This window comes from Syngnathus floridae, chromosome 5, assembly GCF_059516105.1.
Source record: "Syngnathus floridae isolate MCC-2025c chromosome 5, RoL_Sflo_1.0, whole genome shotgun sequence".
NCBI lineage: Eukaryota > Metazoa > Chordata > Actinopteri > Syngnathiformes > Syngnathidae > Syngnathus > Syngnathus floridae.
Window position 1 is genome coordinate 11,955,767 of NC_142417.1, and position 15,693 is coordinate 11,971,459.

At 41.9% G+C, this 15,693-nt stretch overlaps 2 protein-coding genes across 5 annotated transcripts in view; one reads left to right on the plus strand and one right to left on the minus strand.

The window, feature by feature from the left end:
* cabin1 (calcineurin binding protein 1) overlaps positions 1–10,352 on the minus strand; it is a 28,465-nt gene extending 18,113 nt beyond the window's left edge. For 2 of the 4 annotated variants that reach the window (XM_088376344.1, XM_088376342.1), the window contains exons 1-27: positions 10,284–10,352; positions 9,651–9,726; positions 9,443–9,535; positions 9,247–9,360; positions 8,849–8,983; positions 8,582–8,762; positions 8,011–8,140; positions 7,769–7,918; positions 7,190–7,485; positions 6,929–7,100; positions 6,612–6,745; positions 6,311–6,528; positions 5,984–6,056; positions 5,687–5,871; positions 5,473–5,610; positions 5,197–5,388; positions 4,848–5,090; positions 4,584–4,737; positions 4,390–4,505; positions 4,102–4,269; positions 3,449–3,655; positions 3,209–3,354; positions 2,774–3,035; positions 2,457–2,627; positions 1,755–1,844; positions 1,460–1,620; positions 1,161–1,369 (exon numbers count right to left, since the gene is read on the minus strand). In XM_088376344.1, the coding sequence (XP_088232470.1) occupies positions 1,161–1,369; positions 1,460–1,620; positions 1,755–1,844; positions 2,457–2,627; positions 2,774–3,035; positions 3,209–3,354; positions 3,449–3,655; positions 4,102–4,269; positions 4,390–4,505; positions 4,584–4,737; positions 4,848–5,090; positions 5,197–5,388; positions 5,473–5,610; positions 5,687–5,871; positions 5,984–6,056; positions 6,311–6,528; positions 6,612–6,745; positions 6,929–7,100; positions 7,190–7,485; positions 7,769–7,918; positions 8,011–8,140; positions 8,582–8,762; positions 8,849–8,983; positions 9,247–9,360; positions 9,443–9,535; positions 9,651–9,653 (4,141 nt within the window). In that variant the 5' untranslated portion in view covers positions 9,654–9,726; positions 10,284–10,352. Of the gene's footprint in view, positions 1–1,160; positions 1,370–1,459; positions 1,621–1,754; positions 1,845–2,456; positions 2,628–2,773; positions 3,036–3,208; positions 3,355–3,448; positions 3,656–4,101; positions 4,270–4,389; positions 4,506–4,583; positions 4,738–4,847; positions 5,091–5,196; positions 5,389–5,472; positions 5,611–5,686; positions 5,872–5,983; positions 6,057–6,310; positions 6,529–6,611; positions 6,746–6,928; positions 7,101–7,189; positions 7,486–7,768; positions 7,919–8,010; positions 8,141–8,581; positions 8,763–8,848; positions 8,984–9,246; positions 9,361–9,442; positions 9,536–9,650; positions 9,727–10,167; positions 10,187–10,283 lie in introns of those variants that run through there. The other 2 variants (XM_088376345.1, XM_088376343.1) reach the window with 2 other exon arrangements.
* A 704-nt stretch (positions 10,353–11,056) lies between these two features.
* Positions 11,057–13,436, plus strand: neflb (neurofilament light chain b). Its single transcript, XM_088376418.1, has 4 exons — positions 11,057–12,158; positions 12,237–12,361; positions 12,451–12,821; positions 12,956–13,436. Exons 1-4 carry the CDS (start codon positions 11,094–11,096, stop codon positions 13,108–13,110), a joined length of 1,716 nt encoding a protein of 571 aa, XP_088232544.1. The 5' UTR covers positions 11,057–11,093; the 3' UTR covers positions 13,111–13,436.
* Positions 13,437–15,693: the final 2,257 nt, after the last annotated feature.

Below are 15,693 nucleotides of genomic sequence, written 5' to 3' on the forward strand. Positions count from 1 at the left end.
GTTTTCCTTGTGGACAAGGTCTTTTCAGACTGAAACATTTGAGACGAAATTCATATAGAAGTATAAAAATGTCTATGCACTATAATATTTGGATGGTATAATGTCTACAAATATTTACAATGCACGTATAATGTCTTAAAGTGAAGCTCTGGTGAGCTTGTCAAGTGTATTATTTTAGTACACAAAAATACATAGACTCACACTATATTATAGAAAGTGAAGGGGCTGGAAAGACATTCCACAAGGTTTTGGACCATGGCAACCTTTGTCCAATCAACCAGATCATTTGTGAGGTCACAGAATGTTAACGTCGAAGGAGAAAAGCCCCTTCTCAAAACAAAAGCCAGAAGAAATGTAGTGCCCAACTCCCACTCAAATTATTGATAAGATTAAAGGAGTCAAAGCTAGAATGCTTTCTATGTGTCTGTACGAGTAAAAGCACAGACAGTACTATAATTAATATTGCATTTACAGATTAAGAATGAAGCCGAATAATTTATCGATGAAAGAAGGAAGGGCACCGTGTTTGGGTGAAATCATTATCAGCTGCACACCAGAAGTGAAGACAAGACTCTAGCAGCGCGCTGATACAGCAGGTCATTGAATTGTGCCAGCTGGCAAATTGTTGAGTGATGGATTAATCATTTGATCTTGTGACCCCTTGTACAAGAAGGAGAACATGTTGCGGTCATCAGTGGAAGTGTATAGCAAGGAGTAAACTTCTTGATGTGAAAGGGATCCAGATCAGATCACAACTCAACAAGTGTTTTTAGTACTAATGACGTTGTTTAAACTGAAATTAGTTACCATTGATGGTCCAACCATATTAGGAGAAGAAAACTGACTAACTGCTAAGGAAAGCTAAAAGGACAAAGCTGAGACAAGCCACACACATGCATGCGCACATTCCGGCCAGTGTCCCCTCGCAAATCTCAATCTAGCGTTGTTTTGGAAATGCAATCTAGCAAGTCGACTGTAGCCATATTGCCCATTTCACCGCATCCCAATCATCCAGTGCAAAGGGTCCACTGTAACTCTAACCAAGGCCACACAACATGGTGATTATCAATCTGAGCACCCCTCAGTGAACTTCAGTGGCCCCAGTGCAAAAAGGGCAAAGGGCCCAAGCCCAGAGACAGTGCCTAGGACTGAGACTGTACCATCAGCCTGCTGTTCCTCATGCCGCTGCTGCTGCCACTGCTGCCGTCGGAGAGTTTTGCGTTTGGCGTAATCGTGGTCAAACGGCGTGGCCACGTAGAGAGGCGATGTCACACCTGGAGTGGCAACTGACGGAAGGGAGGAACCGAGGATGTTGCCTATGCCTACCGAAGAACTATTAAAGTCTTCATCCATCACAGTAGATTTCTCCCTGAAATGATTAAGGAAACATTATTTTTACAATGAAAGATTCGGTTCCATCATTCCTGTTGGGTGACCGACTGTCAAAACGCTTACTCACTTTTCATTAGACCTGGGGATGCTGGGTACACTCTTCTCTTCCCCTATGGCAAATGGCCCTGTCGCGGCCTCAACCAGCAAACTAAACAAGACTTCATGGTCTAGCCTGGGTTCATTAGCCTCCAGGAGCTTTAAGATGGTGGCGCTGAGGCGGAAGTGCAACTGGTAGAAAAATAGTTAATGATGCCTTTTAACGGGAATGCTTTCAAAAAACAAAACGGAGTGCCTCATAATTTAGACCTACTGAATCCAGCACTCAAGCTGGAACATCAGTACACTGCTTGAGAGTCATTTACCTCCAGGGCCTCCATAGCCAGGTCAGGTGGATTGTGATAGTGGATTTTACGAGGATACCTGGCAGCCTCTTCATGCAGAAAGTGTGCTGCCTTCAAATGCAAACAGATGACACTCAACAAACCAGTAAAGAGCAATTCGGTAGTATAAAGGAGCAGGGGAAATGAAAAGAAGGGTTCTGGTATGGATGAATTCACTATTCTTGTTTAGCAAGCCACCCAGTCACTCCACAATCTGCTTCTGAACTCCATGACATAGTGTTTGAAATTTCAAAGTTCACCTGCCTCCAAGAATTTCATCATAACAGCGCTGTGACTAATGCTGTATGTTTTGTACCTCTTGGGAAAGCACACACTCACACAATAAGAACATCTTGTGAGGGGAGGGAAAGAGTAATCTTTGTTTCTGTAGGTGGGTTATGAAACGAGCAATCTCCCTAAGAGTGCAGCCTATTTTATTAGAATAATTTAAAAATTTACTTTCATCACATTTACCTAGTTTTCTGATTATACAAGATCAGTATTAATATTATACAATTATTATACAATAGTGACGTCAGTGTCTCGTTAATGTTTTTTTTTTTTTTCCTAAATCCACGAATATGCGAATCCATAGTTGCCAAACTGCGAGTATGCAGAGGTTGGCTGTATTCAAAAGTCCTTGGATATGAGAGGAAAAAGAGTGAGGTGTGCAGACCGGTTTACCTTTTTGTAAAGCTTCAGATATTCCACAGGTGTCTCTTTGCGTTTCTCTGCTATCTTGCCCAACATGTAGTGGATGAGCCACTCTTCTTCATCACTGTCCCCCTCACAACGGGAAGCTCCCTGGAAACTCTGAGATGCCGTCTCTAACATGGATTCTCTCCTTTCCTCCATCTGAATATAAAAACAGGGCAGAGGTTTAAGAGGTAAGTTAGCTCGTTACCACAGTTCTCGATACAAGGCAGAACCAAGTGTTTGACATGTGACACCTCCATTGTAAAACGGTTTCACTGACAAGACCTTGTTAACATGCGGCTCACCTGTTTAACCACTTCTGACGGAAGCTCATCACGCCACTGCTTTAGCTGACGTGAAGCATAGGAGTGCAAAGAATAAGAAATGGTTCCATACTCGATCCAGAGCGACAGATTGGAGCTGTCTATCTCCAGGGCCCGCTTAAAGCAGTTAAGCACAGCCTGTGAATGTTTCCATATGGGTACATCACTTTTTAGCTCATTGGAGTTGAGTTTCTCCTGAATACGACTGGCCCGAGCTAAGGCCATTCCCGCCCAGGAATCAAACCTGCCCACAAACACACATGCGCATCAGTGCAAGCAAAGTTGAGGGGGAAAAAAAAAAAAAAGGAGACCAAACAACAAAAGTTATCACATTCAGTTTATAACATTTACTATAAAATCTTCAAAGAATTACACTTAAAATTAAAATTTGTGACAGAGAGTAGCTCAACTACCTACCTGTTTGGACACACACAGATGTCATGCATGTAAAACTTTATGGCTTTGGACTGTTCCTTATTCTTGAAGTGATAATCAGCCAGCAAGTAGTACAACTCATTAATGATTGGAGGGGCTGGAGGACTACCCTCAGGAAGGCTTGGGGTCTTAAAAAGAAACAAATTGAAAACATGAGAGCAAACTGAATCTTCTAGAAAGTTTGAAATAAACCATAAACTCAGCGTGGGCTCACAAACCGACCTTTGTTGTCATGCCCTCAATGTAGGCTGCAACCTCATCCATGGTGAGGGTGGGAGTTTCACTTGGGGGGGCGATTCCTGCAAACCTCCTCAACAGATTAGCTAAATCTGCAGATACGGTGCTTGTTTTGTAGCTGTCAAACTCGGGCATTGATTTTGGTTTGAAATACTGGAACATGAAAAGGGCATCTCTCCACAGCAGCTCAACCTGCAACATAATTATCAGGGACCAGATGATTCAATGTATAGTAATGTAATAGGATTTGAAGGGAAAACTTCTTGAATAGGATATCAGCGCATCACCAAAATATATTCAAATGTGTCAAACATATTCCTATAGCCACAGCACCACATGGTGGCCAAGCACAAAAACTACAAAATTACAATTCTTAAAAGGATCCTGGACAAATGAACTAGCATGGCTTAATGGTAATAACTATCTTAGCTAGGAAAAGTGCCTAAAATCTGAAAAATACTGTTATATTGATTTATTGCACTTTTACAGCAAAATCTTTGATCCATTGCGGCCACTAATCATGGACATGCAATGACAAATTAATGTGTTTCAATAGCAGTTTCATTTTGATCAATTTCATGGCCCAGTAGGTTTGCTGAGTACAAAGATTTGGTTAAATTCTAAGATAAGAATCTGACCTGTGGAGAGGAGTGGTCTTCAAGGAAGCGGGCCTTGCTCTTCTTACTAGGATAGGCATAGAGGCAGAAGAAGCACTGTTCCAAAGCCATTTCCAACTCCTCTTTGTAAGGATGACTAATATTGTTGGCAGCACCAGTTGTTGCAAACTCTTTTTCCAAAACTCCAACCTAAGGTAAATATCAAATTGCTGTCAAACAAACTCAATGTTATACATTCAATTTAATTCATGCAGACAATTGTATTATGCAAAGTCTAGAGGAGCTGTTTGAAAGTATGCCCATGCTTACGAAAAACTTGAGTAGTGAACCATCTGAACAGCAGCACATGGAACGACGTCCAAGATACTCATGAGCGGTGTTCAGAAGCATAAGGGAGGATGGCAGCATTGGAGTGTCTGAGTCATCTAAAAGTCATGTTAACAACCGTGATTCAGTGTAATAGCAAAGTAAACAAGGCACAAGCATGGAATGAGTCCACAAACCTTCCTCGTCCCCTACAGACATATGTTGTTGAAGCATAGCATTAAAAGCAGCTTCTTCGTGTTTGATGATGTGATACAAAATAATCCATGGCAGTACAGAAAAGAAATAAGGTTCTTTGGGATCGTCGGAAATTGTCATGCTGAGGTCGATCAGCTGAAAAGACAACGAAAACGTTTTTTTTACATCCCATACAGAAGAACGCCTCTTACCATGCATGGGTCTTGACTGTAATGATGAGTAGGACTAGTCAGCACTCAGCTAACCTGAATAAGATTGTTTGCCAGTCGAGCCATACTGGAGAAGTGGGTGATGTTGCTAAGGAGCTCGGCGTCTTTGGTAAAGCAGACGTCGATGCCCTCCAACAGCTTTGTAATGGTGCTGAGCCATTCTTCCTTCACAGGTGAAGAACTGCTTGTGGAAGAGTTGAGTTGCTGCAAAGCTTCATTCAGAGACATCTCACTTGTCTCTAAACATTGCTGGTAATCTTGTAGTCTCAACAGTGAATTCTGTGGCAAAATTACATACAGAGGCACCAATCATCGCACATCATAACTCAGCGTCCCATGAAGAAAACGTTTTCTTGCTGACTAGTGAGTTTGAGCGGCATCTGACCTGCAGCAGCAGAAGCTGAGCAGGACGTTCTGGTGTTGAGCTAACAAACTCCAGATGTTTACTCCTGCTGCTGCCATAGTTCAGAGTAGGCTGCAACAAGCGCACGACCGATTCAAAGTCCGCAGACTCAAAGAGATGCTGGATTTCCTCCAATGACTGACAGCGCTCCAGGGACTTCAGTCTTTTGTCAATCTGATCAAACAAATACATTTGGAATGAAATAAACAAGGAGTTTATCGGTGAAAGCCAAACATATTTTGAGTAATAAACACTGACCTCATCAACTGAGATTGCTGCATCTAGGCTTAAATTAGGCAGTTTGATGGTGTAATATCTCCCTTCAGGGGGCTTGGGTTTGCTCTGCAACAGCCCTGTACAGACATCATAGCTCTCGAGAGCCAATTCCATATCTCCCTGAAAAGAGAGAAACTTTCTTGTCATATCTGATTGCTATAGACTTGAAAACAAGAACAACAATGTGTGTATTTACCTGGAGAGCAAGGGATCTGGCTTTCAGCCAGTAGACACGCACTGTGAAATCCAACCAATTGTCCTCAAACAGATCCTTCTGGGATGAACCTAAAGCCAGGAGCAAGACATCGGCCTGGAAATGCTGCCCAGGGAATTCGTTTTCAGCCGTGTCATTGCAGGAATCCATGCTTCTTCTAGTGGTCACTAAAGGCAGTGAAAAATAGTAGTAAGACATTTTATAATACTGTACATTTTTTTTTAGTTTAAAAGTTTAAAAGTTTATGCTTGATCATCAAAAGGTGTACGAGGTACCAACCAGTCTTGCCTTTGTTGAGCAACCATTGCTCCAACTGTAATTCCATACATGCCAAGCTCATTTCCAACATTTCCTGAAATAAGAGAAGTGAAATAAATACTCACTGATTAGAATGTATTAATCTGTTGAAAATCGTGCATGTTCATGGGTCAAATTAAAGAAAGTCTATAGTGCCTCACAGCATATTTCCAAACACAAACTGAAATTATTCCACAACTAAATTTAACAGTGAAAAAGCAGGAAAAAGTGAAGGATAACAATGGGAAGTTATAGATGCATGCTTCAACAATTGGATTTGTAGCAAATATTTCCTGTTTTGTTATTTACCCGGATGTGCTGGTTACGGCAGTCTCGAAACAAAGGGTTAGGAAGGCCACAGCTGTGCTTTCTCCAAGCCTGGAACACCTCCAGAACCACAGCGGTCATACCTGGAGGCCACTCCTCCATGAACTTCCGACCCACTGCTTTTAGATAGCACAACATCAGGTCCAGTATTCCTCCATTGTTCATATTTCCGAGAAGGAAGTTATGAACATCCTGTTGCTCTACAAAAAATACAAAATGAAATCTTTTGTTAATAAGAAAGATTATGTCAAGAACGGAGCGATACATGGAGCTATGCGTGTACCAGATTCCATGTAATCAACTGCGTCAACTGGAACGCAGCTCCCAAGTAGAGGCTGCATGTCATCCTTCACATCACATTGTGGCTCAAGATTACTCAAACTTTCATCTTCATTATCTGGGTCAAACTTCCTTAGCCTATAAGAAGGGGAATGATATGATGCATCAATACTTCAACAGCAAACAACCCGCCTGTCTTCTTATCAGTTATGTTCACGAGTATTACAGGTGTTCTGTGTAAAATAATCATTTACATTCCAAACAACATCTCATAAGATACAACAGCGGAGCACACAAGTGATAAGATAACAGCAAGGTTACCTTGAAGGAAGGTACTTGAAAAGTAATTCCTGAAAATCAATCTTCTCTTCCTTTTTGCATTTAGTGTTTCGAACCCGTGCTGAACGTCTCTTGGCGGTCTCAACGTTATCTTCTACTGCACGTTTCCTTTTAGATGTTTTCTTTGCCTTGTCTATCAATGAAATGTCCATAGCTGAAACCATGGGTGGTGAAGAAACAATGTTATAACATATGATTTTACATCATCAAGTCATCATTAGAAACTTGCTTGGTGTAACAGACCGACAGAAGGAGCAGCTGCGGGGATTTCCACGATGGCAATTTGGGTTTGGACGGCAGGTTGTGAGAGCGCCGATGGCTCAGGAAGGAGAGTCGGTGGCAGAGATGAGCTGGGACTGCTGCTCAGCACTGTCGTCTGGACCGTGCTGATCGGACTGCCCGGTTCAGGCAGGTTTTGGAGGAAGCTTCGGTCATGGTATGCAGACAAGTCAATCCTGCGACCAAGACTTAGACGTGGCGGCCCGCACGTGGTTTGATATCTATACATTGCAATAAGGCTTTCACCCACATGCTTCCACCTGGGTTCAGAAAATAGTCCCATGTCAAATCAATTCATCCCAAAAATGTATTTGAGGTCAAATGTTCAATAAAACTCACAACACAATGAAATACAAAAAATAGAGAAAAGTTTTGAAACACACCTCTTAAATCAATTCAAAATTCAAGGAGATCTTGGTATTATCTATAATCTCTGTCTATTCAATTGTTATATGCCTTCGTGTGTGTTATATTATCATATTTGATTTTTATATTATATTATTATATTAGAAATAATTTACAAACACTGTTAAGAGTACTCACGAAAGACAACGGATAGGCTTAATCAAGACAAGGTCAGGGGTTGGTTCTGTGTGCGAGAGAGCCTGCCTGCGTTTTCGTAATTCTAGAGCTTCTTCCACAATGGATTTGCGTTCCTCCTCCTCCACTTCTACGTAGTGGACAGACATGTCACTGCAAAGAAACATCACGACGACGTTTGAAAGTGACAAGAATTTTCTAAAGAATTTACAGAAAGTGAAGAATAGAAAAATGAGTGCAGTCACCATCTCTTGAACATTTGCATCGTGTCCCTTTTAAGACTGGCCTGTTCCTCAAAGATTTTCTCCTTCAACACCAGGCCTTTTGTGTAACAGTGATCTTTTTCAAGGGCTTTACTGATGAAGTACAAACACCCTGGAAATATTTATACAGACAATCATTACTTTAACACTTGTATTGGGAAACCATTGACAGCAAACCCTATCCATCCATCCATTTTCTGTACCGCTTGTCCCCACGGGGGTCGTGGGCATACTGGGGCCTATTCCAGCAGTCATCAGGCAGTAGGCGGGGACACCCTGAACAAGTTGCCAGCCAATCGCAGGGCACACAGAAACGAACCATGCACACTCGCACCTACGGGCAATTTGGAGTGCTCAATCGGCCTACCAAGCATGTTATTGGGATGTGGGAGGAAACCAGAGTGCCCTGAGAAAACCCACGTAGGCACAGGGAGAACATGCAAATTCCACACGGGGAGGGCCGGTGGTGGACTCGAACCTGCTGCACCCTCTGACTGTGAGGCAGACCTGCTCACCTGTGACAGCAAACTGATATTGGCGCTATTTAACTTACATGTATAGTCACAAAGTGTGTAGAGAATAGTGATCAGATTGTCCAGGCAGGGCCAGTGGTCCGGGTTACACTGTAATCCCTCCTCAAAGGCATGTCGAGCCAAAGGAATGCGCAGCAGTCGTACAGCCACTTGTCCAATTTTGTACCACATGTTCACATCAGTGGAATCCAACAAAACTGCCTGCATAAATGCACAGTATTATAAACAGGATATGAATCCTTTTTTCATTGATAAAATTCTAGCTGCATGTAGAATTGTTTAATGACCTCTAAGTAAAATTCCATCGCTGTTTGAAGATCATCTCGTGATGCTGCCATAGTAGCCAAGTTTTTAAATGTGGAATACTTCAACATCAGTCCGGGATGCTTGAGACCCAGGGTCTGATCCTCCGAGGGCATGGCCTTAAATCATGAAAAGAAAATGAATTACAATACTTCAAACAGGATTTTTCTTAAAATAGCAAATCAAATTGGGATATTAACAGCTCAGACGACATTTGAAATATTATTGTTATTATGCAAAAAGGATACATTACAGCCATGGACTGTCATTTTTAAGACGTTTTAATGCCAGTTAAGGCCTTGTTTAACAATTTATGGATGCAAAGCAATTCAAGACTTGACTGTATAATAAGTGAAGACACTGATGTTGAATGGTAATTTACCTCTTTGAGGAGTGGCGTTTTAAGCAACTCATGATATGCCTCGGCAGACGCTTCAAACTTGTCATGTTTTTGCAGATCTAAAGCTTTATGATACAAAGCAAAAGCCTCAGCTTCCTACACAGAAAAATAAACAAAAGAAAATCTCATTACGGAAATGTCAGCAGGAGAGAATAAGCATTGCATAGATTGACTCTACCTGCGCCTCTTTTGTTCGGCTTTTTTTACTTCTCAACGGGTCTTGCGACTCATCTGCAGCTGTCGATGCTGCATTTAATGCTGCAATGCGTATCTATGAAACACAAGTCGGAAAACAGGAGAAACTCACACATTGCTCACTCGGGTGTTCCATGCACAACTTGATTGATTGGCAAAGCATGTACAAAAATTAAATCAGATCACCTTACCATTTTTTATGTCTGGAATGATGTGGCATTTGATAACAACAGACTATCGACCTTTGGGTTCATATCCTGATCGGATCTATTTACGAGAATAGAATATATCAGCACTGAAAGAAAAAACTTGGATCGTCAGGTGACAAGTGTATGTTGAAAGTACTGGTATAAGTAATGCGTGTTGGTAGGAGTATGTTACAGTCCTTGGGGTTTTGATGAACTATTACTCAGCACATTGCCTATAAGGTTAGCTTAACCTTACTCAGAATGTCAATGAAAGTATAGCATAGTTAGCCTAGCTCTGTCACAGGACACAGTCGGATTGAAAAGAAAAGCATCAACTCAATAAATCAGTTAGAGTGGTAGTTCGACAACTCAACGGGCTGCTAGTTGTCCTCCATAACAAGGGTAACAAACCTAACATTTCCGTTAGGTACCTGAGCAGAGTAATGGTGAGCATACGTGAGTTGGATGTGCTACTGCTTCATTCAGTGAAGCCGATCGATGTAAAGCAACTGATACTTACCATTCATTTCTGTCTCGACGGGAACGGAACATTAGGACAAGAGCAGTATAGTCTGAAACCCCTGCGAGAGTCAATATGTCCTACTATTTAAGTTTTAAAGTTCTGATTTCACCTACCTTTGTTGTTGTTAGTGTAAGGAGCGCCTTGGCTTGGAGTGCGCCACTCACTAGTAAACTTGCCGCTCATTGGCCAATGCTGTATTCGCTTGGCCAATCACATATTTGTATATTAAACAAATCTATTGTGATGTTCAGTTCCCCGTCAATTACTTAAATAAATGCATATTCCCATACGTTCACAGATCTTGATTAATTAATTTGGGTTCTTGTGTAACAGCTTTCATCATTCTGAACTTCTGGTTGTGATTCTTTTGAGGAGTTTATTTTGTAAAATGTGGCGTTTAAAAAAGATCTGATAAAAAAAAATAGTCCACCCTCAAAAGGAACCACCTGCATGGCAATCTAACATCCGCTAGAGGGCAAACATTGACTATCATGTTTGAAAGAGATTTAAAGTACAACTAAGTGGACCTCATAAACCTTACATGCTTTCATAAGATTGTATGCATCACCATTGAATTTAGTTGCATGAAATAAAAACATACCATGTTACTCATAACATGACAGGCAGTGAAAAATACATGTTGCAACTTGCAGGTACTATGTAATGTGGTGGATGCAGGAAGCTGCACTCAGTGACCCTGCTTGTTGCAGTACCACTCAACATATTGAACATCCTCACCCCACCTCTCACTCTTGGCTGAGACTGGCTCACTGGCCCATTATCAATTCCTTTTGTCAGCATGTCTGCAAAAAGTAGCTTACGTCACGGTCATTACAGGCTCTATAAAAGCCAGTGTAATGCAGAATCACTCCGCAGTTGAAGCAGCTGTACCCCAAGACACAAGAAGCAGATTACCTTTAATCATGACTTCTACCGGCTTTGACTTTTATTTTCCTTCCACTTACAAGAGGAGAACCGTTGTGCGTAGTGCAGGTTATGGATCAAGTGGAGGTCTCGAATCAAGGGCTGCATATTCGAGCCACTCTGCCCCAACACAGTATGCATCGTCATACAGAAGTTTTCCTACCCACACTCGAGGTACCTCCAGCTCTTTTCTGCTTTCCGCTCCAGGGTATACAGCAGCCTCCGAGCTACGCCTTGACCAAGCAGCACAGGTCACCTCTGAATTCAAACGATTGAGGACGCAGGAGAAGGCTGAGCTACAAGACCTAAATGATCGCTTTGCAAACTTCATAGATAGGGTTCATGAACTGGAGCAACAAAACAAGTTGCTGGAGACGGAACGACTGTTGCTCAGACAACGCCAAACAGAGCCATCGAACCTCCGGGCTCAATACGAGCACGAGATCCGCCAGCTAAATGCTGCAGTGGAGGAGGCCCGATATGAGAGACAAGCTGCCCAGCACCACAGGGATGAGATAGAGGGCGTGCTGAAGAACCTCCAAAAACGCTATGAGGATGAAGTTCTTGGAAGGGAGGGGGCAGAAGGCAGGCTTATGGATGCCAGAAAGGAGGCAGATGAGGCAGCAATGGAAAGAAGTGAGCTCGAAAAAAGAGTGGAAATTCTGCTGGATGAGTTGGCCTTCCTGAAGCGTCTTTGCGAGAGTGAAATAGCAGAACTCCAGGCCCAAATCCAATACAGCGCAGAAGTGTCTGTAGAGATGAATGTAGTTAAACCTGACCTATCGGTTGCTTTACGGGACATTCGAGCCCAGTATGAGACCATGGCGCAACGCAATCGCCAGTCAGCTGAGGAGTGGTTCTGCAATAAGATGAACGTTATGTCGGTGGGCACTGCTCGCAATACAGAGAATGTACGTAATGTCAAAGATGAGGCTGGTGAATACCGCAGGCAGCTAAAAACTAGGATGTTGGAGATTGATGCTTGTAGAGAGATAAACCAAGCATTGGAAAACCAATTGCAGGAAGTGGAGGAGAAACAGAGTGCTGAGATTTCTGCACTGCAGGTGAGCAAATCAAGGACAGTGATGTGTGTCCGGGCGAGGCAATTTCCACGAATAATGTCATTTTATTTGTCTTCGCAGGATGCCATTAATCATCTGGAGGAAGAATTGAGGGGAAACAAGAACGAAATGGCTCGCTACCTAAAAGATTATCAAGATCTCTTGAATGTGAAGATGGCCTTGGATATTGAAATTGCAGCCTACAGGTTTGACTCCTACGCACATGTTGCATGAAAGTTAAGAAACAAATGCCGTGAATTTGTTTCCTTGCTGTCCGTGTTCTATACGATCTTAGAAAGCTGCTTGAAGGAGAAGAGAACCGCTTAGACCGCTGTGGCCAGATGCCTTCTGTTGTTCACTCGCAAGCTGTATTCGCTGGACCTCTTCATGGAAGAGCCATGCAAAGAGTCTCCATGCAATCTCAGCTGCATTCATATCCTCCGTACCTATTGACCTCTCGCTTGTACGGATCAACAATCTCCGCTGAGGAGACAATATCAGCAAGTATGGCACAGCAATCCGAGAGAAGCCCTCCTCAGGAAGAGGTGGAGGAGGAGGAAGAAGAAGAGGAGGAGGAGGAGGAGGAAGAGGAAGAGAAGGAGGAAGTAGATGACAAGGACAAAGGAGAGGAAGATGACGAGGGTGAGGATGAAGCTGATGGAGAGGGTAAGTTCACACACACACGCACGCACGCACACACACACACACACACACACAGAGACACATACAGTGGAGCACATATTTTGTATTTTGGCTGGTGCAATAAATAAATTACTCATTCCTCTTGTTTCTATCTGAAGATGCGGAGGCAGAAGAGCCAGTAAAGGAGGATGAGGAGGAAGGAGCGGATGAATCTGATCACAAAGAAGAAGAGGAGGACCATGATGATGAAAAGAAAGGAAGACAAAAAGAAGTAGAAACAGAGGTTGATGGAAAAAATGGAAAACCGGAGTAGTGTTTATGTATGTGTTAGTAACTTGCAGCTAAAGCAACTGCTCTCCTGTGAGGCTCGTATATATCGTCTGTTGAACTGTAAAGGTGACTGTCTCAACTTGTTGCATGGATGCTACACTTTAACCATTTTCAAAGTAATGAGAATCTCACAACAATTATAACTACAGTATAATTGTGCTTAGTGTAGATTTGTTTGCAGCATCTTTATGCTTGACACTAGAATATGTTAGTAAGAAGGTTGGTACCGAACTGGTTAATGTCCTGACAGTGGTTGCTACTGTTCCATAATGTGCTGAAATAATAAAGCCTTGAAGCCTTACCAATTGAGATTCTATGCAGTGGTTTTCATTTGTAGTGTTACGCATAGTTGCATTCAAGAAAAGCCATTTTTATTCAACATACAGTATTTACTAAATATAGATAGTATATTGTAAATTTTGCTTTCACTTTTACATTTGTTAACATAGCCATTTTCTCCCCAAAGATAAATGAAAAGGTTGACATGATCAGGAAATAAGATGTTGTCTCTCCTGTACCACTGAAGCTCTAATTAGAATCAATCATGGCATATATATAGAGTACTTTAATACACTATTTCATCAAATGGTGTTTAATATTTTTCTCCTTTAATTGCCAGTAATGCACTGTGATATTTTACATGACTGAGTGTAAAGCAATAAAGCGGTGTATTGTGTTTATTTTGAGCAAGCATGCATTATCCTGATGCTGGTGTTTCTCTGGTTTGCCACACCCTCATCTACATTCCCGTCTATGGACAAGAGCACGGTGAAACCTTTATGACTCAGCGAGTGTGCTGCACCAATGAATCTGGCCAAGTGTCAGCCATCCCGAGACAGCTAGGGCAGGGGAATTTCATTATTTTATTAAGGAGGAGCAGAGAGATAGAGAGGTTGGGATAGAGGAGAAATGACTAAGGGAAGAGCGCAGAGGCATATCTCATTGCATTAAACCTTGACAGAGGACAGACTGTTTTATATCCAGTAAAGAGATGCCAGGTCTTCCTTTTGGTAGCTGCAGAGGCCCAGTTCCACTATATCAGTGAAATGAATAGCACACTCGCACACTCAATATCTTCTCTCATTACACGCAAACACTTTCTGAAAAATGGATATGGTGAGAATTGTATTTGATTAGCTGCAGCGCACCAACAACATGTATAACAGCATATTTGTCCCATACAATAAGTACTGAATATTGTTTCCTCCTTCTCCCTGTTCTCCTCATCTTTGCCTCACTCCACCCTTTAGCCCGATTACATTATCAGCCTCCTTGCTCCAATGCAGCTTGAGCCGGTCCAAAAATGCACTCACTTTAATCATCAGAAATGCTACTTTCAGTGTTTGGCTGCGCCCACACTTTTCACTACGCAAAGCAATAGCAATATGGTAAATGTTTTCTTATTGATTAAAACACTCAAGGAGACTAATGATGTTCTTTTGACTGGATCTAAACACATAAAGCATCCAACAGACATAGTGCTGAAACAGGGGACTAAGCTCTCAGTGCAGATAAACACACTGAACCAATCGTCCTCATATGCACACAAAACAAAAGTATTGAGACACAACTGTGAATAAAGTATTATGTACCTCAGTGTATCAATTAAAGGGGATAAAAGAGTGTTTTGATGAGTTTGATGTGAAAGAACTTGAGAGTCCTCACATCAAACTCTTCAAGATTTAGAAGCTTTCAGAGGTCATTCTGGCCATATTGAGGAAAGTAACACCTATAAGTGAGGTAATATGGGCCGTGGGACACGGATCCGTGTACAATTTGCATATTGATGGCGTCTGGTGGAATAATGACTAATCCTATTGTATTGGTTAAAGAGATCAAGCCATTGTCAACACTTGCTCAATAATTTTGTTAAAATGATATGTGTTAGGGTTTTCCAGGTTATCTTTATCATAGGATTATGTTGGAATGCAACAGGTAATAAATACCTTACCTTGTCCTCCTTATCACAAGGTCGTAAAACATCCCCTGAGATGTTTAGACTAGAGGACAAGGGCTTTCTATTCAGCCCACTCATACCCCCCACTTAATAAATTTCTCTTAATAAATATCCTCTTGCAGGAAGGAGAGTCCAGAGCTCTATTCGAACATCGCTGCACGCACAGCGACGAATGGACTCCCCACCTGCAGGTGTCCAAATGGACTTACTTGTCTCCCGTGTGGTTCTTGCAAAATAAGTTGGAGTGAACAAATCTCTAACAATATGCACAAATGCGGATCGACAAAAAGCATGGACATGTGAAAAAAAAATGAAATTTACTCATTTGTGTCATAGGAGGTTGTATTAATTTGATCACGTTTCATCTTCGGATATGGAGTTTCATACTGTAGTCCATGTGTCATTGGTAGGTTCTGAACGCACCAGTTTAAAATTTTTATCATGCTTTCCCCCATATGTGCAATGTCATCATTGCTCAATTGCACTTGATACTGACCAAAAAAGTGAAAACACGAAACAACAATTACAGGCTCTGTAAACTCAAATAATTGTCAGCTGATGTTAACAGACTTTTAATGTCACCTTTATCAGCTATAAATGGAAATTGTG